This window comes from Bos grunniens, chromosome 11 (assembly GCF_055505025.1).
Source record: "Bos grunniens cultivar Pamir isolate PY7600 chromosome 11, Bosgru_T2T1.0, whole genome shotgun sequence".
In the NCBI taxonomy this organism is placed as follows: Eukaryota; Metazoa; Chordata; class Mammalia; order Artiodactyla; family Bovidae; genus Bos; species Bos grunniens.
Genome location: NC_141175.1, coordinates 92,452,396 through 92,476,184, shown reverse-complemented (window position 1 = coordinate 92,476,184; position 23,789 = coordinate 92,452,396). Strand labels below are relative to the sequence as shown.

The 23,789-nt window shown below is 33.9% G+C and overlaps 1 protein-coding gene across 16 annotated transcripts in view; it reads left to right on the top strand.

Annotated features, from left to right (window-relative positions):
- The window catches only part of BIRC6 (baculoviral IAP repeat containing 6), a 215,065-nt gene that overhangs the window by 78,650 nt on the left and 112,626 nt on the right, over positions 1–23,789 (top strand). For 6 of the 16 annotated variants that reach the window (XR_015137258.1, XM_086327519.1, XM_086327514.1 and 3 more), the window contains 14 exons: positions 3,765–3,911; positions 10,085–10,272; positions 11,039–11,362; positions 11,572–11,671; positions 13,976–14,190; positions 14,520–14,728; positions 15,052–15,398; positions 16,334–16,553; positions 17,065–17,198; positions 17,940–18,077; positions 19,461–19,588; positions 21,452–21,583; positions 22,402–22,617; positions 23,397–23,580. Coding sequence is in view for 15 of the 16 variants with exons in the window: in XM_086327519.1 (XP_086183645.1) it covers positions 3,765–3,911; positions 10,085–10,272; positions 11,039–11,362; positions 11,572–11,671; positions 13,976–14,190; positions 14,520–14,728; positions 15,052–15,398; positions 16,334–16,553; positions 17,065–17,198; positions 17,940–18,077; positions 19,461–19,588; positions 21,452–21,583; positions 22,402–22,617; positions 23,397–23,580 (2,682 nt within the window). In the remaining variant the exon portion in view is untranslated. The remainder of the gene's footprint in view (positions 1–3,764; positions 3,912–10,084; positions 10,273–11,038; positions 11,363–11,571; positions 11,672–13,975; positions 14,191–14,519; positions 14,729–15,051; positions 15,399–16,333; positions 16,554–17,064; positions 17,199–17,939; positions 18,078–19,460; positions 19,589–21,451; positions 21,584–22,401; positions 22,618–23,396; positions 23,581–23,789) is intronic. The other 10 variants (XM_086327522.1, XM_086327520.1, XM_086327517.1 and 7 more) reach the window with 6 other exon arrangements.

Genomic DNA, 23,789 nt, shown 5'->3' with positions numbered 1-23,789 from the left:
ATACTGTTCTGAGGTAAACGTGGTACACAGTGTTACATGTATTCTTGGATGCACTTCTAAAGAATGTGCGTTTAGGACTGAATATATAACACTATTTGTATAATCTCTTCAGATGCTAGAGTTTGGTGTTTTTTGTTTTTGTTAGGACAATGATCACTTTATTTTTTGTTTTCTTCCATCTTATTGAACTTATTACAAGTGTTACTAGTAAACCAAAATGTTAAAAAATTTACTTGTAAACATGATAATTACCATGTTAAATTTAAGTAAGTTGGGGGGTTAGTCTCAGTTTTGTTTAAATTTAGTTATGAATTGTGAAAAAAGCAAAAGAGAAAAATAAAATACAGAAATAAAATGCAAAATATCTCAACTTTAACCTCTCTATTCTCTTAGGTTACCATTGTTAACAGAATGTTTAGCTATTTAGACTTGTTTGCTACATGTGTTTATGAGCATTTTTAATGAAAGAGATTATACATCTGGTCTTCTTGCTTTTTAATGAATTACTCTGTTTGATGACTTAGGCTCTGATTACCTCATGCCAGTGTGTGTCTAAGTGACATGTCAAATTATGAGTAGACCTCAGAGGTGGGGTTAGAACTAGACCTATAGATGCTTCCTGTACACTTTAGGATAGAATGAAATTTGTTACAGAGAAACTGTAAAGAGAAGACCATAAAGCTCAGGCCAAGCCAGGGGGTTGGTTAAATACACAAGAGCAGCCATATTCATTGTAAAATGACTATTCATCTACATACGAATGTCTCAGTTTTTTATTCTTCACCATCAGACCTTCTGCAGCATTTCCTTTTTCAGTTAATGGCATCTGTGGCACAAAACAGAAATGTGAACTGTATCCTCTCTTTCTCATCCTCCACATCGGGGCTACCATCTGATCCTATCTATTTTTCTACCAACCTGTATTTACAATTTGCCCATTCTCTTACGTCTCACAATCACAAGATTATTGTCCAGGTCACAGTTGTCTTGAACCTGGACTAAAAAATAACTTTCCAACTGGTTATTCTGCATCTGTTCTTGGCTCAAACTTCTGTTCATACTTTACAGTGCAATGATTGCAGTCATTTTTTAATGTAAACCTGATCTGATTACTCTCTCTTCTTAAGATATTTTTCATGTCTTCCCAAGATTGTACCATCCAAAGTCTGTAATATAGCATAGATGATCTAGTATGCTCTGACTTTTTCCCTTCCCCTGTTAGTTTTCTTTTTGTGGTCCTGTGATTCTCAAAGTGTTGTCCATAGGCTCTCTCAGGGTCCCTGAATCTTTTCAGGGAGTCCATGGATCTACTGTTTTCCTATCTGCCCTTTTCACTGCATAGATTTTTGTACTGATTGTTTGAAAGCATGATGATCTTCCCCATACACTTAAGAGTCAGAAGCATGATGGTTTTACTTAGAAATATTTTTGATGAAATAGTTAAAATCACTATTTTTATTCAGTTTTGAACTCAGGAGTACACATCTTTTAAATATTCTGTTTTGAAATGGGAAGTGTGCATGAAACACTTCTGCTGCATACTGAAGAACCATGGTTGTTTCAAGAAAATGAACTTGTGTAGTTGTTACAGCTATAAACTTTTGTTGCTTAATTCATGGAATGCCATTTTTATTTGCAAGAATGAGAAACAAAATGTGTTCATTCAGATTGGATTATTTGGCAGGTATTTTCTCAAAAAGGAATTTAAAAAGTATGTCAGTATCCATCCAATTGATAGTTATTTGTTGTCAATGTTAGAAGTAGAACTTTTAAGCAAAGATTAGAATTTTGGAAAACTTTTGTCCTCCAAGGAGAGCTTGACAGCTTCTCAATACATAATGACTTTTCTGATGGGCTATGTTATTAGTTAGTGTCATTTTCTGATATTATATAAGGAAGTGTATTAACTTTTAGAAGATCTGTATATAGTAATGAACCAGTATTTTCCAAATGATTGATGCGTGGTGAGTCATCATCATACTTGGACAGAAGATTCCTTAAAAGAATAAGGTAGACCAACTAATCTTGCTGTAGCAGAGTTTGAGAATGTCTTTTTCAAGATTTCAGATTCTATATTGCAATTAATCCTAAACTGGCACTTTTCAAATTTTTGAATATTTAATACTTTATTAAAATATTCCTTTCTTTTCTAACTACATATATTCTTTGTCAAGTTTTTTTTTCATATATTTCTGCCAAAGCATCATACTGTCGTAGATTGGATCCAGATAGGCAAATCCAGCTTCCTTTGATAAGCCACATATTAAAGAGATTTGCAAAAATGTAAGACTTTGCTACCCTTCTCATTTAAGTTATTTTTGTTTTAGAAGACAGTGATTTTTTCCATCAAAAATGAAAGATGTTATATCTAATCAGATTAATTTATTACTATTATGTGAATTAATGTTTAATATATTCTCTTCTTAAAATCTCTACTTTTATAAATCTATATATACAAACAATATAAAGGAAAGCTCAATTTTTTGGAGTTCTTTTAATTATTTTAAAGATGTGTAGAGAGATTTTAGGATTGAGAAATGTTCCAGTAGGCACATTTTTCTTTCAGTTCCTCTAATGTGCCATGGTCCTTTCTACTGAAGAGATTTTACTCATGTCATTTCTTCTGCCTGGGTTCCTCTGCCTCATTGGAGTAGATCTGTAAAAATCTTTTATTCTTCACATGAATCTCTTCACCTCATCATGGAAGTATTTTATTGCCTATTCACTTAGATTGATTTCCCCTTGACTTATTTGTCCTGTGAACTTCTAAGTAAAGTGTAGCACTTTTTTTTTTTTAAGGTTCAATTGCATAATTATTTGTTTCATATCTGGTAACTTTGAATAGAATATGAATTTCATGAAAACTGGGGCCTGTCATTTTTCTCTTGTATCTGCAATGTCTTCTACTGAATAAGTGCTCAGTAAATTGTTATTACTGTTTTTTAATACATGTATCAGGTCCTGGGCTGGGCACAAATGGATGTTGGAGAATAAGGTTTTGATAGTTTAGTCTTGGTGTTTAATTTATTCCTTCAGGTTTTTTTCTGTGTCTCCATTCTTTCCATCTTCTCCTTCTGTTTTACTTTGTCTGATAAAGAATTCTGTTTAAAAGTATTGCTCTGATTTTAGAAAATTTGACAAGTACTAAATGACACTTTTCCTCCCCTGGTACCATATACACTCTTATTCTTTTGTGTTCTTCCATCCAGTCTTCTGTCATTTTATGGTTTGCATAGATGTGACCATTTAATTTTTTTTCTTACTGCTACATGTGCTAACTTATTTTTATGATTATAAAGCAGTATATCTCATTCTAGAATATAATCTTGCTAATATCTTGAGAGTATTTTTTTAGTTTTAATTTAGTGTCATTTATACACTTGATATCATAGGATATATTCTGATTATTTTGCATTAAATCTAAGTAGCTCTCTTATTTTTTCCCCATTTAAAATATTTATTTTTCTTTTGTTTTCTGTTCCTCGTTTAAAATCTAAATCACTTGTTCTAGTTTCTTATTAATGTGTATGCCTCTGGTTAGTGGTTGCTTCTGTACAACTCTGCTTCTGTAGTACAGAGACGAGTAGTACCTCCTGTTTGTGAATTTTCTTAATACCATGTCCATTGTTGAAGCCCTGTGTAAGGTTTGTGCATTTATACATCTTTGTAGTTAAAATTGAAGTGGTGGCTATAATTCTCACTATGACTGTTGCCTTGTTAAGATTAATTCACCCTTTATCAAACTTGTCTCTCCTTTGTATTAGGAAATGGAAAGGTTAGTAGTGGCACCGCTGCTGAAGGTAGTTTCACATCTCTCACTGGACTTCTAGAAGTTGAGCCTCTGCACTTTTCTTGTGTGTCAACTAGTGATGGAACAAGAATAGAGAGGGATGATGCAAGTACGTTTACTGGTATGTACCTTCTCTTACACACAGTTTTTGTTACATATTTTATGTTGCAATAAAGTGATATATAAGTGTTTATATATCTGTTTATATTATCTGTAAAACGCCTTTACTGTTGTGTGAAGTAGAAACTTATTGGTTGGAGGGAGATTGTGAGGAAAAATCATAAGCAGTTTCAGATCTTTTCTAAGTCTGTTCATGGGTTGTTGCCCCTACCTTCTAGAACCCTATGTTAAATCTTTTTGCTTTTATGTGTGTGGAATTTTAGAAACATTTCAATTTGGAAAATATCACACATGATAAAAGTAAAGTTAGGAAGAGTACAATAAACTTTCTTTTCATTATCCATCTGCAGTCGGCCAGGCTTGTGTGCTGTCGGCCAGGCTTGTGTGCAGTGTTCATATCATGGTGTTATTTCTTGCACTTCAAGTTAAAAGTATATTTGTTAGTGTCTTTGAGAAGTTTGAGATGAGTGAAGAGGGAAAACTATTTTTTCAGCTAGTTTAAAACAACTTTGGATACATGAACCTGTTATTTGTGTGTTTGAATCTATGGTGGTGGTGTTGCTTTAAATGAATGATTGATGACAACTTGTTTATTTTTTACATCTTTTTTCCTTTGTTTTTTTTCTTTATGTTGTAAGATATGTGTTTATTCACACATATTTCTGTCTGGGCACAAATAATTGAAGTTTTTGTAATTAAAATATTGGAATATGTTTTATATTTGTATTATAGTCACAGATGTGGTTTTGAATATTGTCTTGAATGAATTCTACTGTTTGTGTTTTTTTTGTGAATGTCTTTGTTTCTTTAGAAAGTAAAAATAGTTGCTTGAGAAGTCATGAAAGTCATGAAAAATTTAATCTTGCACTTGGGTCCAGAATGGCAGCATGTTTTAAAGGGAGCTTAACAGTTGTTTGAGTGCCTTTTTATTCAGAATCATATTTCTTGCAATTGTGGAAGTAACCACTAAGTGAAATTCATGACTTATCTAGCTGAGTGTTTTCATTTTAAAATAAAATTTTATATTTCTTTTACGTGGAGATGCCAGAAGGGTCATTATCTACTTATGTTTGTTTTCTTGGACTATTACAGTCATTTTATAGAAACTTAAACATTTAGCGTGGTATGGAAACATGCCATAACAAGAAAATAAACTTCCAGAAAATTATTTAGTTTTGTTTTATATATTGATTTATTGATTGATTGGCTGCAGAATCTTAGTTCCCAGCCCAGGGATCAAACCCATGCCCTCCACAGTGTAAGCACAGAATCTTGACCATAGGACCACCAGGGAGTCTGAGAACTCTTTAGTTTTTTAAATCAGGCTTTTTTCTTTGGAACTGTCATGAAATTAATTTTTTTATTTTAAGAAAGTTGATGTATTTGGATAAGTAATATTTTCAGACAATATTTTAAAACAGAATATTTAAAATATTCAGTAATATTTTAAAACAAAAGATGTGATTTGAAAAAATTATTCCTTCACATTCCTACCCATTTCTTTTGCAAAACAAATAATAGGACCAGTTTCTTATCATTCCAAAAGTAGTCTATGCTTTTATAAGAATTCAACTTTCTATTGCACTCAGATCAAAACTGTTGCCAGCAGAGGGATTTTATTAAATTTTAAGACAAAGTCCTGAGTTGTGATCATAAGGTACTAGAAGATGAGTGTAGTCTCTCAACTTCTGTCTCCTTTTATTTTGAAACATGTTAATTGTGAAATATAATACTCATACAGATAAGTGCAGTAAACAATTGTATGCTGCTGCTAAGCTGTTAAGTCTCTTCAGTCGTGTCCACTCTGTATGACCCCATAGACGGCAGCCCAACAGGCTCCCTCGTCCCTGGGATTCTCCAGGCAAGAACACTGGAGTGGGTTGCCATTTCTTTCTCCAATGCATGAAAGTGAAAAGTGAAAGTGAAGTCGCTCAGTCGTGTCCGACTCTTTGCGACCCCATGGACTGCAGCCTACCAGGCTCCTCCATCCATGGGATTTTCTAGGCAAGAGTACTGGAGTGGGGTGCCATCGCCTTCTCTGAACAATTGTATAGGGAAGCAATTTATCACAACACAAACCGCCCGTATGACTACCAGGTCAAGAAACAACATTTCCAGTACTCTGTAAACAGATTTCTTTATGCCCACTTCAATTTATTTTTCCCTCACTCTTTGAAGAAGGTAAATGTTGTCCTAACTTTTTTAGAGTAATCATTTCTAGCTTTTTATTTGTTTTTTGTATAATCTCTTAGCTCAGCTTCCTTGGTGGCTCAGACAGTAAAGAATCTGCCTTGCAGTGCTGGAGACCTGGGTTCAATCCCTGAGTCGGGAAGATACCCTGGAGAAGGGAATGGCAGCCCACTCCAGTGTTCTTGTCTGAGAAATCCCATGTTCTGAAGAGCCTGGTTGGTTGCAGAGTCAGACACAACTGAGCAACTAACTTTCACTTTCATAACTTCTTAGCTACATGTTCCTAAACACTGGTTGAGTAAGGTCTGTGTGGTATAGAATTGCATTTATGTATTTTTTGGTCAGCCGTTGAAATTCCATGTTATGATTGTTACATTCACCCGTAATGTTTAGTCTGTGCTTGGTGAAGTGTACTCTGTATATCCACTTGGATATACAGTTTGCTAATTGTGTTCTTCAAATTATCTCTTTATTGATTATTTTATCTGTTTCTTTTTTTTTTGGAGTTAATAAGATCAGCATGTTAATTTCTTGTCATTATACTTTTGGATTTGTCTGTTTTTGGTTTCAACAGTTTTTGTTTTATGCATTTTGAAGCTGCCATACAAATTTAGAATGGTTGTATCTTTCTCATGAATTGAATCTTTTATTGTTAGGTATTATCTCTCTGTAGCATTGATTTTCCTAAAATTACTTCTTTTGATATTTCTCTACTAGTCATCAGCTTTCTTTAGGTTACTATTTGTATGGTATATGTTTTTACTTTTACTTTGCAGAATCTCCTTATTTTAAATACATCTTTTATAAGCAGAATGTACTTAACCTTTTTTGTCCCGTTCTTTCAATTGGAGTATTTAGCTTATTTACATTTAATATAATTGCTAATATATTTGTATTCAAATCTGCCATGTATTTTATATATTCTGTTAGATTTCTCATCTTGCCTATTAGATGTTTCTTGTTTTCCCTGTTTCCATTTTATTGGTGATTCTATTTTTACTGAGCTATTTTTCTTTTTTTTATTATTTTTAGCAGTTATCCCAGAGAGCATAATATACATGTATCCTTGATATCCAGAAATCCAGTTACTTTTTTTCCCAAATGGTGCAAATATGTTGAACATTATTTAATCACTTTTCTGAGTTATATGGCAATATGACTTCATACCTTAATTTTATATTATTTTAATTCTCATGGTTATTGTTATAATTTTTGTGTTCAGTATTCATTTGGATTTATCTCATAATTTCATTTTCATTTCTCTTTATTTTTTTCTTTGCTCTTGTAGTAGCAGAATGACATTTTCTTGGATTGTTTGTCTTTTATGTGTTTCTCATGATTTACCTCATTTTCCTTTGAATATTATTTGGGCATTAGATTTTAAAGTCAGTAGAAGGCTAAAGTATACATGGTTAATATTGAAAGTCATTTAAATTATCCCCAAAGTACAAGGCCAACATAAATGCTTCAGTAAGTCTAATAATTTTCCCTCTAGAGTTGGAGTGAACTTCTGTTGCTTTGGTGGAACAGTTGGTGGAGCAAGTAGATTTTATTTTGGGACACAGAGCTTGTATGAGATATGACTGCGTTTTCTTTGACCAAACTCATATAGTTGAATTTGTGCGTGGTATATGAGGTATCGAATGGCTTTAGTGTAGTGACCTTTTTTTTTTTAATAGAGGAAATTTTTTATTCTAAGAGGCTATGCACAGTTTTGTTGTTATTTCTATCTTGTGATTATAACTTAGTTTAAAAAAATAGTTTATTTGAATTCTGGCATAGCATATTCATTGTTAAATGTCAAGATATGCTGTTAGATTACCTCCCCCGTCCTACTTTTCAAATATTTATGAGCAAATTACTTCCCTCAGTTTTACTTATTTATATTTATTGGGATATTGTGGATTTAAAATGTTATGTTAATTTTTTCTGTGTCTCTCCCTCAGTTTTAGATACATTACCTGTGAAATAGGGTAACAGTATTACCTACTCATGGGCCATTGCAAAGTTTAAGTGAGTTAAGTTCCTTACTTAGCATTGTGCCTCATGTTATATTTGATTTCACATGGCCCTTGTTTCTAATCCTAGTTCTACCACTAAGGTTTTAGCCCTACAGGGTAACTTCTACATTTCCTATTATTGTAGCAGTTGTCTTTCCTCCATATAAGTGAGTCTTTCTCATTCTGACTTATTTCACTTAACATAATAATTTCCAAGTTCATCCATGTTGCCGCAAATGGCATTGTTTCATTCTTTTTCATGGCCGTGTAGTATCCCATTATATATGTATACCACATCTTTATCTATTCATCTTTTGATGGGCACTTAGATTGCTTCCTTGATTTGGCTATTATAAATTGTGCAGCAGTGAACATTGGTGTACATGTATGTTTTTTTGAGTCAAAGCTTTCTCTGGTTATATTCCCAGGAGTGGGATTGCTGAATCATATGGAAGTTCTATTTTTAGTTTTTTAAGGAACCTACATATTGTTTTCAGTAGTGACTCTATCAGCTTACATTCCCACCAACAGCATAGGTGGGTTTCCTCTTGTCCACCCTCTCTCCAGCATTTGTTGCTTGTAGACTTTTTAATTAGGCCATTCTGACCAGTGTGAGGCAATGGCTTGTTGTAGTTTTGTTCTACACTTCTGTTAATAATTAGTGGTGTTGAGCATCTTTTCACGTGTCCATTGGCCCTCTGTATGTCTTCTTATGTTTAGGTTGCTGCCCATTTTTCAGTTGGGCTGTTTGTTTTTTTTATTGTTGGGTTGTATGAACTGTTTGTATATTTTGGATATTAAGCCCTTGCTGGTCGCATTTTCCCAAATATTTTCTCCCAATCCATACATTGTCTTTTTGTTTTGTTTATAGTATTCTTTGCTCTGCCTGTGAGTTTGATTAGGTCCCATTTGTTGATTTTTGCTTTTATTTCTGTTGCCTTGGGAGATTGACCTAAGAAAACATTGGTGTGATTTATATCTATTTATCTGTAGAATGTTTTGCCTATGTTCTCTTATGGGAGTTTTACGGTGTTATGTCTTATATTTAAGTCTTTAAGCCATTTTGAGTTTATTTTTGTGTATGATGTGAGGGTGTGTTCTAACTTCATTGATTTACATGTGACTGTCCAGCTTTCCCAGTACAGCTTGCTGAAGAGACTGTCTTTTCTCCATTGCATGTATGTTCTTGCCTCTTTTGTTGAAGATTGTGTGAGTTTATGAAATTAAATTTTTATCTCAGCTTTTCTCAAAATGTTTTACACGGACACTGTTAAATATTTAATGGGAAAAAAATTCTTCTATAATACATATTTGAATAATGTTGAAAAGGGGAGTAAAAATATTTTAAACTTGTGTAATTTTATAGATCTTTAAAAATGGTAGTATTCATGGGTAAGCAGTGTGTGCCAGACTTATTTGTGCGTAGGACATGTTTCTCTTCCTGTTCATGTTCTGAGGAAACACTGCTTTACATATTGTATGTGGGCCAGATTCTCTTATTAGGCTGTGCTATAAAATGAGGAAATCGGTGTCATCAGTCTTGTTAAACGATGTTCTTATAATTGAAAGGTTTTTGGGTTTTTTTTTTTAGCTTTTTAGGGGAGGGAGAAGAAGGGAGAAGAAGAAGTTGTTTCTGTAGGAAATCTTAGTAAAGCAAACATCAGTTTATTTCTCATGCTCAAACTGTATAAGATTATTGTTTTTTATTTTCATTTTAGCCATATTAAATGAAATGTCTTCAGGCTAAAAGTATTTTTAAACTTAAAAGTATACTAATTTTCTTTGATTAAGAAGTCATTCTTGGATCCCTTATACTTGAATACTATTATTATCAATATAGTTTTACCATTAAGATTTCCTCTCAAGATTTTTATTTTTTAAATGAAAATTAAGTGTTGTTTAGTGTCGAAGTAGTGTGCTTTTGTACGTGTTTCTCTGTGAGCCTTTTCTTTATCCTGTTTCTCCCCCTTTGTCTCAATGCCAGTGAGTTCCTTCGGGGTTACTCCTGCAGTAGGTGGACTATCATCTGGGACAGTTGGGGAAGCTTCGACAGCCCTGAGTTCAGCAGCCCAGGTAGCTTTGCAGTCTCTCTCTCATGCAATGGCTTCAGCCGAGCAACAGCTACAGGTGCTGCAAGAGAAACAGCAGCAGCTTTTGAAGCTTCAGCAACAGGTTGGAGACTATTTGGCTCTTTGTTCATGCTGTCTCTAAACTTCAAAAGCTGAAAAAGTACTGTAAAAATGACTGTTATTTTCATAAAGGAAATTAGGTTGACCGATCTGAGATAACCATTTTCTGCAAAAATTGAGGTAACATCTTCATGATATACTTAAATTTTTAAAAATTATTTAAATGCATTTTATATTTCATATCTTGGGGAATATAATTCATATTTTCTTTGTAATCTTTAAAATCCATTCTTTATTCTATTTATAAATATCCTTGGTCAAATGTAAGTGTTAACAGTTACTATTTTTATGGATTGTAAAACCTAAAACATTTAAAGACACTAAATGAATGTGAATTAAAATTTAGTAATAATAGCATGTTTTGGAGATTTTGTTGTGGACTATATACAATTCCTAGTGACAGATTGTGTCAGGTTAGGCAACATGAGAATCCGCTTCCTGTTAATATTTTGTTTTGAGAAGAATTTTGTTTCCTTATTTATGTTAATTGCTCTTCTTTTCCACCTTTGCTTTGAGAAAGTCCTACTGCCAAAATACTCAGGAACTTTAATATTAGATTTTTAAGGAGATATATATGCAACATAGAAGTATTCCATTCATATTGAGTCAATTTTTCTTACTTAATTTCATATTTATTGCACTAGGATCCAGTTAATCATGTTTATTTTCATAATATATGCCGTATAGTGTTCCCCACAGATTAGGTAGGCAGGGTTAGTCTATATTTGTTGCTTTTACTTCTTTTACAGAAAGCAAAGCTGGAAGCCAAGTTACATCAGACAACAGCTGCAGCAGCTGCAGCAGCATCCGCAGCATCAGCAGCAGGTCCTGTTCACAGCTCTGTGCCTTCCAACCCAGTGGCAGCCCCTGGATTCTTCATTCATCCATCTGATGTTATTCCACCCACTCCAAAAACAACACCACTTTTTATGACTCCACCACTTACCCCACCCAATGAAGCAGTTTCCGTTGTGATTAATGCCGAACTTGCACAGCTTTTCCCAGGCTCAGTTATTGATCCCCCAACAGTCAATCTTGCTGCACATAACAAAAATTCCAACAAGTCCAGAATGGTAAATTACTATATTTTAAATAGGTGTTCGCTTAGACATTTAAAAATATTTTTATGTATACGCTAACTTTAGAAGGCAAATTAGATTATTTTATAAAATATTGCAGAATATACATCAGGAAATGAGACTTATTAACTTCATTTTATGGTTATTAGTTTTTATAGAGCAAGAGTGATATCAATATAGAATTATACTTTTTTCTTTTCTAGAATCCACTTGGTTCTGGTCTAGCCCTTGCAATTTCTCACGCTTCACATTTTCTTCAACCTCCACCTCACCAGTCCATTATTATAGAGCGAATGCATTCAGGTAATCTTTTATTTTCTTAAAATATATATTTTTTTGCTTTGTCTGTTGGTTCTTGGAAGACAGTATTTTGTAGTTTGATTTTTCTGTGGAAATAAATCACGTCTGCTCTGAGGAAAGTGCTTTTTTACCAAGAGTATGCATTACATTAAGACTCAAGTTCTGTACTGATGAAGTTGAATGGAAGTGTGCTGCTGAGTAGTTTCATTCATTCTGTCCAAACAGTGGGTTTGATCTATATAAGAATCTTACCTCTTGGGCTATGGTTGACATAAATATCTGCCTTCATTGTAGCTGCTCAGTTACAATTACACTAAAAATTATGCTTAAAGAGGTATTTCTAAGGCTAGCATTAGTCTCATGGTTCTAATCGTGGAACCATTTTTTTGAGAATAGCTGACAGAGTTACTGCTAATGATAGTAACTAAGTAGGATGAACATTTCATGGTCTCTGGAGAACTAAGATTTTACTTAGGCCTCTACCATGCTTATATTGCTAGAGACCTATGATCAGGATAGGTGCTTTCCGTTAGAGCATGTTTACTAATACACTGTAGGAAATGTTTCCCTTATTATCCTACCAGCTGTTATTTCTGGGCTTGAGCAGCAGCAGAACTTAACAAAATCCTTGTTGTATGTGTGTGTGTGTGTGTGTGTGTGTGTTTTAAATTAATTTATTCTTTATAATTGGAGGCTAATTAGGCTAATTGCAGGATTGTGGTGGTTTTTGCCATACATTGACATGAATCAGCCAGGGTAAGTAATGTGAAGATAGTGAGTACTGTATTAGTTTTCACTATATGAAGAGTTGAACCATATTTGCTTTACTGCAGTGGGTTGTTTCCTCTTTGGAAGAGTTTTTAAAAAAACGTTAATGGTGTTTTCTGCCCAACTAACCATTCATTGGTAGCAGCATTAGTGTTTGTGGCATTTAGAGTGAAATTTATCATCCAGTCTTATGTGTCCAGTCTTACGAAGTGTTAGCAGTTGTTTACACTATGATTTGGTTTTTTATCTATGGGGTTGATGATGGCATGTTAGCCCCCTAAAGGGGAGAATTATGTTTTTCATTCAGTAGTCTTAGCTGTTTAGGAAAAATTATTGATAACTCCCTGGTTTTCCATAAAACGGCTCTGTGGAGATATTACTAGTCCTATTAAATTTAGTTGGGTTCCTTCACCATATAGTGTAACTAGTAAGATTGCTATCTGGCCCCCAAGCCAATAAAGAAGAAAAATAATTAGGATTTTTATTAATGATTCTGCCTACTGTTTCAGTAATTGACCTTATTCCTGAAATGTATGTGAGATGCAAATTTGCTCTCCTCTTAGCTCATTGTTGCCTTTCGTTAATATGAGCTCACACAGAGAAGACGTGCTCCCTCTTCAGTGTGGCCCTTAATAGTAAGCCTTCTGCTTCATCTGGTACTGAGCTGACAAGACAGTGATGTGTCAATATGGGAGGGAAGCACTGTTCGAGAGAAGCTTTATCTGTCTCCATTGGAGGGCCTTAGTAAGAGATTTTTTTAGTGTGGTAGTAATGACTACATGCAGAGAAGGCAATGGCACCCCAACTCCAGTACTGTGGCCTGGAAAATCCCATGGATGGAGGAGCCTGGTAGGCTGCAGTCCATGGGGTCGCTAAGAGTCGGACATGACTGAGCGACTTTACTTTCACTTTCACGCATTGGAGAAGGAAATGGCAACCCACTCCACTGTTCTTGCCTGGAGGATCCCAGGGATGGCAGAGCCTGTTGGGCTGCCGTCTATGGGGTTGCACGGAGTCGGACACAACTGAGGCGACTTAGCAGCAGCAGCAGCAATGACTACATGTGATTTAAGCCTTACACTTTTCCTTTACATCTTAACCACAATGTAAGATGCAGCTCCAAAAGATGATAGTGAAATTAGAAGGAAAAAAAGACCAAATGACTGAAAGAAGAACAGATAGGTAGTTTATTGAGTTCACCTATATTCTGTTTTTGCTGATTTACCTTTTTTGGTTTTAAAGTTTTAAAATAAGCTCATGTGTACAGTTGGTTGCCTTCACAGTAACTTATTCTTTTTTTTTTTTTTTTAACTTTTTTTAAACTTATTCTTATATATATATTTTAACTTAGATCTTGGAGTTTAATACAGATGGAAATTTTAGACAATTTTTGAATGACAATTTTTAACTTCTTAATTGTCTATAGTTTAGTAAGTTGATTTTATATTTTAAGATAAATGTTCCAAATTGTTTCTGAGTGTATCTTGTGGTTAATTTTCGTGGTCTTTTATGTCAGCCGTTGCTCTCTCTCTCTCATAGGAGCAAGGAGATTTGTGACCTTGGATTTTGGCAGACCAATACTATTGACAGATGTATTGATTCCCACTTGTGGAGACTTGGCCTCCTTGTCAATTGACATTTGGACATTAGGGGAAGAGGTTGACGGGAGGCGATTGGTAGTGGCAACTGATATTAGCACCCATTCACTAATTCTGCATGATTTGATACCACCTCCAGTGTGCAGATTCATGAAGGTAAAGAACTTCAAGAAGATGAATTGGTACACTCTCTCTGTTTCTGATAAGTTAGGGAAAATATTCAGACATAATTTAAAAGTATCCTTATAACACAGGGAACCATACTCAATATCCTGTGGTAAACCATAATGGAAACATATAAAAAAGAGTGTGTATGTGTATGTATAAGTGAATCACTTTGCTGTACAGCAGAAATGAACACAATAGTATAGATCAACTGTACTTTAATAAAATATGTATCTTTTTATAATTATTTTTTAATATATGATTCAGATTTTTATTGTTGTAGATGAGTAGGTATGTATATTTATAAGTTTTCATTTCAGATCACTGTCATTGGACGTTATGGAAGTACAAATGCCAGAGCTAAAATTCCATTAGGATTTTACTATGGTCATACCTATATCTTGCCTTGGGAGAGTGAATTGAAATTAATGCATGATCCTCTGAGGGGAGAGGGAGAATCTGCAAACCAACCAGAAATTGACCAGCATTTAGCAATGATGGTTGCTCTACAGGAGGATATACAGTGCAGGTTAGTAGAAAATTGGTGTATATTTTAATCTTATTGAAGCTGTATATTTTATATAATGTCTTGCATATACTTGGTCAAGAAATACTTTTTCATAAGTGTATAGAGAAGGGCAAAAAGCAGGAGGACACTAGCGTGTTATAATGTTTAATGCATTAATATGATTTAATAATTTTTTTTTTTTTTTACTATTTACCAATTGATTAATTCTTTCTAATAGTTGTATGTTAACTTGTTCTAGAGATTTAATTTTTGTGTGTATTCGTATATGTATTTTAAAGAGAACATTGCAAGAATTATTTTGTTCATTTATTTTTTTCTTATAGGTATAACTTAGCTTGTCATCGACTGGAAACTCTTTTGCAAAGTATTGATCTTCCTCCTCTCAACAGTGCTAACAACGCACAGTACTTTTTGCGAAAGCCAGACAAGGCAGTCGAGGAGGACAGTCGAGTTTTTTCTGCCTATCAGGACTGTATCCAGCTACAGCTTCAACTAAATTTGGCTCATAATGCAGTGCAGAGGCTCAAAGTAGCTCTTGGTGCAAGTAGGAAGATGTTGAGTGAAACATCAGACCCAAAAGATTTAATTCAGACATCTTCCACAGAGCAGTTACGTACCATCATCAGATATTTATTGGACACTTTGCTCAGCCTTCTTCACTCTTCCAATGGTTTGTATTTAGCTTAAGTACTTAAAAAGGCCGGAAATACATTTGATATGATTTTGTATGTTTTAATGTATTAATATTTACTGGGTACTGTTTATTTTGATATCCTTTCTGATATGTTTTTGAAATGCGTTTTTAGGTTGATTCATTTTTTTCCCTTTTTTTAATTTGTTTTTCTTAAATAGGTCTATGGTTAATTTTTTCTTGAGTTTCAGCTATTGATGTTCTACATCATTGTGTTACCTGGCAAAATAATAATTAATATTTGAAAATTCAACACTGAAAGCTGTTAATAAGTTGCTAATCTAACAGAACTGTCAGTTTCTAGCCAGGAGCTATTTTTGATCATTACATATGGTTGTGACTGTGTGCACCCAAATACACACACACACACACACACACACACAGAGCTATCTGATTCACCTAACTCCACACACACACACACACACACACCACACAGAGCTATCTGATTCACCTAACTCCACATAGAAGAAGTATGCTGCTGCTAAGTCACTTCAGTCATGTCCAACTCTGTGCGACCCCATAGACGGCAGCCCACCAGGCTCCGCTGTTCCTGGGATTCTCCAGGCAAGAACACTGGAGTGGGTTGCCATTTCCTTCTCCAATGAATGAAAGTGAAAAGTGAGAGTGAAGTCGCTCAGTCGTGCCCGATTTAGCGACCCCATGGACTGCAGCCTACCAGGCTTCTCCCCGCCATGGGATTTTCCAGGCAAGAGTACTAGAGTGGGGTGCCAAGTATAATTGATGTAATTGCCATCCCCCCCCCCAAATATTTAGCAATTAAAATTCTATATATAAGGAATAAATAAATAGACCAGATTTTGCTGGTAAGGAGGAAAGCCTATCTGGGAATGCTGATTTTGATCCTACAGCATACTCTTAAATAGGAAATTTTACTGTTTTCTTTCTTGTAATAGGACACTCTGTTCCTGCAGTTTTGCAGAGTACGTTCCATGCCCAGGCCTGTGAAGAGCTTTTTAAACACCTGTGCATCAGTGGAACCCCAAAGATACGGTTGCATACTGGTCTTCTACTTGTTCAGCTCTGTGGTGGTGAAAGATGGTGGGGCCAGTTTCTTTCTAATGTTCTTCAGGAATTGTACAATTCCGAGCAGCTTCTCATCTTTCCACAGGATAGGTAGGTCAGAAAATGCTGGAATAATTTGTTATTAGTGATTTATTCCCACAGTGTTCAAATTGGAAATGTTGTGTATGTGGGTACTGAGTGTGGAAAAATTAAGCATGTCTTTTCAGAGTTTGAGCAATGCCCAGTGAAGGGCATATTGAAGAAGATTCTACATGATATAACTGAACTATATTCTTCAGTTTCCTAACTAAATCTATGGAGTTTATTGATTTGTGTTTACACGTATTTCCTATCAGATTCTATTGCTATATGTGTCAAACGTATTTTTTTGAGTCTGTGATAATGTTGTTTCTACGTGATTTCTTGTGGATAAACTTAGAAAATATAAGCAACTAGCTGAAAAAGAGCTATTTTTAACATTGTGCTTCCAGATATAAATCTTACTAATAACCAAATAGTCTATCATTAGTCTCTTAAATTACAGTGTGAATTATTTTGAATATGAACAGTTAAATTGATTCATACTCAGTGTTTTGTTTGTATCTTTGTTTTTTCTTTTTAGGGTCTTCATGTTACTTTCCTGCATTGGTCAGAGATCACTTAGTAACAGTGGAGTATTAGAAAGCTTACTTAATCTGTTGGATAACTTACTGTCACCTCTTCAGCCACAGTTACCCATGCATAGGAGGACAGAAGGTATTATTTGAATTAGTGTTCTTCAAGTAAAAACATAAGATTCCTGTAAATACTGTTTTTTATAAACTATCTACTCTGAAATATTTATTTTAATATTTGTTTTGCTGCACATTTTGTTGATATTTTTGTGACACAGACTTTTTAGAATGACCAGCCTTCATGTGATTGACTGTCATGTGGTTACTGCTTTTTCAATGTGTACCTTTTCTTTATGTGAATTTTGAACTTGGAAATTATTGTGTATGTTGTTTTTATACTATCATGATTAAAATCAGCTCTCACGTTTAAGTTTTTTGGCAGCACTGCTGTTCTGTTTATTGATAATGAGCTTCATTTGAGCAGGAAAATTGTTACTGGAATAAAAACTCTGAAACATAGTGTGAAACTATATGACTTATAAATTGAGACCTTTTTTAAAAAATTTCATCCCCCTTTAAGTCTAAGAATAGTTTCTTATACCTTGTTTTCTGTAAGTTATTACCTGTTAGATTTCAAATTATACTTATGAATCCGTTTTTGTACCATGAAAGATTTGTTAAATCTTCCATTAGATTTGATGTGTTATTCAATTTGTGGCCGCAGGTTTCAATTTTGAGGCTTAATATAAATAAATATTAGTATTGATAATTATATGGTGTATTTTGGAGTTATAAAATATCTTAATTTTATAATTATTTTACCAGACTTCATTAGGATTCTTAGGGTCACATGACTGTTTCTCCCCCTTTCATTTCTGTACAGGAGTACTAGATATCCCCATGATCAGTTGGGTTGTTATGCTCGTGTCCAGGTTGCTGGATTATGTGGCAACTGTGGAAGATGAAGCAGCAGCTGCAAAGAAACCTTTGAATGGTAAAGACAGGGAGAGGTTTATGACAGGTATCAGACGTTTATAATAATCTGCTGGTGGGGATTTTGAATGAATATGCAATTTTTCCAGAACTGACTTTGGCCTGGAGAGTCCAGCTATATGTAATATATGTAAGATATTCCTTACCTTTACCAGGAATAACATATATATAAGTGAAGTTAATGAGAAGGAAGTCTGTGAAGGGTTATTGTAGTTTTATGGTATTTAGTATGTCATTCCATTTACTGTTATAAAATGTTTCTATTAACTGCAAATGACATTTATGCCAAGATACAGAAATTCCTAGATTTTTGTGAGTTGTAATCTCCATAAGCTTGAAGCACAGAAAATTTTTTAAATGAAAGAAAATCAAAGTGTAAGATAAATTATTTTCTTCTTGTTTTCCAAGTTAACAAGACTTTATGAAGCAGCTACATATCATATGTAAATACAGACAAGAATTTCCATAAAATTAGGAATTTTAAAAAATTATTAGGATTATACTATTAAAGGGCTGTTTAGATGTTTTATATGTAAATCAGTTGTTTATGACACATTGTTTGAGAATAGGGCGGGGAATTCTTTTCATGCACAAGGATTTTTTTTTTTAAACTGTGCTGTATATTAATATCTATAGGTCACTACTCAGTTATAGACTGTAGAAGTAAGACACAAATGCAACTGTGTGTAAAGTTGGAATATAACAGATAGTATGTGAAGCCTTAGTTTTATTCATAGCATTCAGGTATTATGAAAACACATTGGTGGAAGACATTTTTTTAAGGCCTGAAGAATTTGAATGACTTGACAAAAGGATAATAAGAGAACAGAAAAAGCTGTTATTAGGTTAAGCAGATATGAAAAAAATCATTGAGGATTGGTGACAAGTGGGATTAAGCCTGAAGTGAACAGAATGACCAGTATGGAATAGTCTGGACACATTCCAGAATGAGAAGATGTAGAGCTATGCAGCATGGTTTTTTAACTATTCAGTCTTATTTTCGCAGTCATTAAATCAGATTTTTAAGTATCCTTTTTTTTGATACCTGCATAAAAGCATAGAGTTTGAAATAGGCAATAGTGAGCATTTTGTTATTGTTACATTTGAATGACTTTATCAAAGTGGTATTGTACAAAGATTAATTTTAAACAGTTGTGGAAAAAGTAGACTGTTACCTTAATGGAAAGATTGAAAGCACAGAGAACCCTGGTCTTAAAGTCATTTAGGGTCTAGGTTAACTTTTATAAGATCACATGTTCTTAGCAGTTTCTTTACGATGGTTTCCTTAATTTTTTTCAAAAACCGCTTTCTTGTGATTAACACATTTATCATTTTATATTTTCTGGGTATGAGTAGTACTTTAAAATCACATTTATCATAATTATTAATACAACTTTTCATTGCTCTGTAGGTAACCAGTGGAGTTTCATTAACAATAATCTGCACACCCAGAACATAAGTCGGTCTTCCAAAGGCAGCAGTAGCCTTGATAGATTATATTCCAGAAAAATAAGAAAGCAGCTAGTTCATCATAAACAGGTAACTTTCGATATTTTTTTGCTTGTATTTGAGACATTGTATGAGATAGACTTCCCATCAGACCTTATGAACTACTTAATTTAGGGAAATTATTTGACACTTTTGAGATGGAGTTTGTTTGTAAGATGCCAGCAGTACATAGTTCACAGATTTTTGCCAAGTTCTTTTAAGCTGTCTACCTCCTCACATTTCTGATACTACTATTCTAAGTGCAGCCATCAGTTGCCTAGTCAGAAGACATGTCTGCCTTTGTTTTCTCAATCCAGTTCATTTTTCATGCTGCCCCAGAGGGTTCTTTTAGATACATACCTGATCATATCACTCCACCTCTAAATTGTTAGTGGTTTCCAGGTGATCTTTGACTGATGGTAAAACTCCTTAATATGGCTTTAGCATATCTATCATCTGCCTGTCTAACTTTTAGGTTTGAATTTTGGCCTAGCCATATTGAATTTGAGTTCCTGGACCACCTGCAACCAGTCTTCTCATCCAAGATTTATTTTAATATGTGCTTATTCCCCCATCCCTTCCTCTCCCCCTACCAAACATTTAGTTTTCTATTTTGCTTGGATAATTGAACTTACTTTTCAGAAATTAGTTCATATTCACTTTCTAAAGGAGATCTTCCCTGATTTCTAAATTAGGATCCCATAAAATATCCCCATGTATCCTGTATTTTGCCTTTCATTATATTTATTGTATTCTCCTGTTGAGATTCTTTTGTTAACCTGAGTTTATAGCTGATGTCAGATTCTTATACGCCACTACTTTATTATAAATGCATCTTCCTCTCTGTCTTACAGTATATATAGAAATATATACTGTATATTTAATATCCAGTATAGAGCCTTATATGTCTTTTAAAAATATTTGTATAATTGATTTAAGATGAAAGAAAAAGAAAGTGAAGTTGTTCAGTAGTGTCTGACTCTTTGCGACCCCATGGACTGTAGCCTGACAGGCTCCTCCATCCATGGGATTTTTCAGGCAAGAATACTGGAGTGGGGTTGCCATTTCTTTCTCCAGGGGATCTTCCCGACCCAGGAATCTAACCTGGGTCTCCCGCTCTCCAGTCAGACTCTGTACTCTCTGAGCCACCAGGGAAGCTAATTTAAGATGAAATGAGAATTTATATGAAAACATGTATGCTCTGAAAGTTTGTGAAAGCTTTGGGTTTTTTAAAAAGCATGACTTAGCACTAAATTACTTATTTCTGAGTTTTTCCACTATGAGCAACCGTTGGCCCTTTTGCAAGAAAATGATGTGAAGCTTTTTCACATCATTGAAATCTGAATAACTTAGGTGAATTGTAATAATGTCATTACTCTGTTGTAATATTTTACTATTGTTAGGCAAAATGGGTTAGGCAAAATTGGGTAAAGTGTAAAAGGGATCTGCATTATTTTTTATAACTGCATGTGAATGTATAGTTATAATAAAATTTTTAATTAATAAGAATCATAGACATACCAAAAAATATACTACTCTTGAAGGAGATTTCCATAAAAGCCAAGCTAGGACTCTTGTACAGTAAAAATATTTTCCTAGTATATTTAAAAATAATTCTTTTCCTCTATTTAAAAACATTCCATCAGTCAGTCTCATTAGAAGCTTACATAACAAAAGTATTCCACTTATTTCTCTTCTTCCATGGATAAGAAATTGGTTACTTCTTAATTACAGAATGGGGAGATCTTTTATTTGGATTTTATAGGTGATTTTTTAAAAAATCAATATAGTTAAAACTAGACTTCACAGAAACTTACTTGTTTCATTAGTTTGCCATATGGATTCTGAGAAGTACAATAACTTATTTTGTTGTTTTTAACATTGCTAACTATAAGATTAACATTTTCTTTAAAGCAACTTAACTTATTAAAAGCAAAACAGAAGGCTTTGGTGGAACAGATGGAAAAAGAAAAAATACAGAGTAACAAAGGATCATCATATAAACTTCTGGTAGAACAAGCAAAATTAAAGCAGGCTACCTCAAAGGTATGATCTTTCTTTTTTTAACATAATTATGTTAGAAAAGTTACTCTTCCGTTTAGTATTAATACTTTAAATTATTTGAATAGTTAAATATCTTTAATAATGATCAGGAAGTTTTATGTTATTCTGCTTATCAGCAGAAAAATCTATCCTATGTACTTCTTTGGGGGGAAAGAAGTATTTCCTTTAACTCAAGGAAATACATGGTTAATGTGGACTTAAAGTATTTTTGTAGCGTATTTTCTTTAAAGTGGATTGTGTTCCAGTAAATTGATGATAAAAGGATTCAGGATGTGTACGGTTTTCCTAATGTGTCCATTCTAAGTGAAAATTAAAATTCAGTGATTTTTAAATTAAGTTTTTTTTAAAAATAATGACGTTTTTTCAACTTGGGGGATAGTGTTTCAATAGCAACCAAGTTTGCATATTGTGTTTCTATAGATATGAGATTACAATTATTCCAGCAAAATTTGAAATGAATTAATACTCTATACTTTGTATGTATAGGTTTCTTTACCATTCACCTTTTAAGATTATGTTTAGGGTGTTTTGGTAATATTTAAAATAATAAATTTGCCCTAATAGAGCCTTTTTGTAGAATTCCTCCTTTCTGAAATTCTATTTGAAATCTGATGCATTATTCTAAAATAGACAGAGGTATATATTGTCAGAACTTTTTGAAGCTTATGGTTTGCCTAAAAATCTTGTTCTTTAGAAGTTGTGTTTTCTAAGTGTATATTTTCATCTCAGAAATAAACTCATATTGAAAGAATTTTCATTCAATAAACATTGATTTAAATATTATAAATTTCTGTGTATAGCACTTTAAGGATTTAATTCGGCTTCGTCGGACAGCAGAGTGGTCTCGTTCTAATTTAGACACAGAAGTTACAACAACAAAAGAAAGTCCAGAGATAGAACCACTTCCATTTACTCTGGCCCATGAACGTTGTATTTCAGTAGTCCAGAAACTTGTCCTGTTTCTCCTCTCTATGGATTTTACATGCCATGCAGATCTCTTATTGTTTGTTTGTAAGGTAAGTAAAGTAATAGGCCTAATTTATAATTACAGGCTTAGAGAATAAGAAAAAGAATGAAGAAAAAAATAGTTTTAAATTGAGTTTTAAGAGAAATAAAAGTGCTTTGGTTTTCCTTTTATGCGGTTTAGTTTTTTTTAATGTGCCTTGAAAGATTTTAGAAATACTTGGGCACTTATTTTTATGAGACCTATTATACATTTTTGATCTAGTTAAAACTAGATTAATGTAGACTTGAAATGTAAATAGTGTGAAGTGAAGTGAAAGTCGCTCAGTCGTGTCTGACTCTTTGTGACCACAGGGACTATACAGTCCATAGGATTCTCCAGGCCAGAATACTGGAGTGTGGGTAGCCTTTCCCTTCTCCAGAGGATCTTCCCAACCCAGGAATCAAACCCAGGTCTCCTGCGTTGCAGGCGATTCTTTAAATGCTGAGCCACAAGGGAAGCCTTGGATATGTGTGTACAGCCTACTGTTTTTCTTTTAAGATAGGTGATCTACAAATGAGTGTCAAGTTATAGCAGTGAAGTCTGTATTAATGCCCTGAAGGCTTTCCTGTAGCATATTCATTGTTTGTAGAAATTGAACTTTTCAACTCAGATTTTTTTTACCTGGATTTTAACATTTAATCCATGAAATTACATTTCCTTGGCATTTCATGTCAAACAGTTATTTTGATATCAAAAGCATATCTCATTGAAAAGTTACTTCAGTGCTTTATTTTTGGAGAAAACATGTAATAGCTACTTAAGTGTATGATTTTATAAAATGTATTACAGGTTCTTGCACGCATTGCGAATGCCACGAGGCCAACCATACATCTATGTGAGATTGTGAATGAACCCCAGCTGGAAAGACTGCTATTACTTTTGGTTGGAACTGACTTCAATAGAGGAGATATATCTTGGGGTGGTGCTTGGGCTCAATATTCCTTAACTTGTATGCTACAGGATATTTTAGCAGGTTTGTTAGGATTTATTTTTAATAAGGTATATCGAAATGAGCTTGTCGATGCTTGACTAATCATTAAAGGAAACTGTGCCCCTCAAAAGTGTAAAATGTCTCATCTCAGCAGTAGCAGCCCTTTCAAATTACTTCTGTGTTTAATTATGTTGACACCTGTGATAAATGCAAGTGTTTATGGAGGAATTAGGTTATAAAGTGCAGGGATA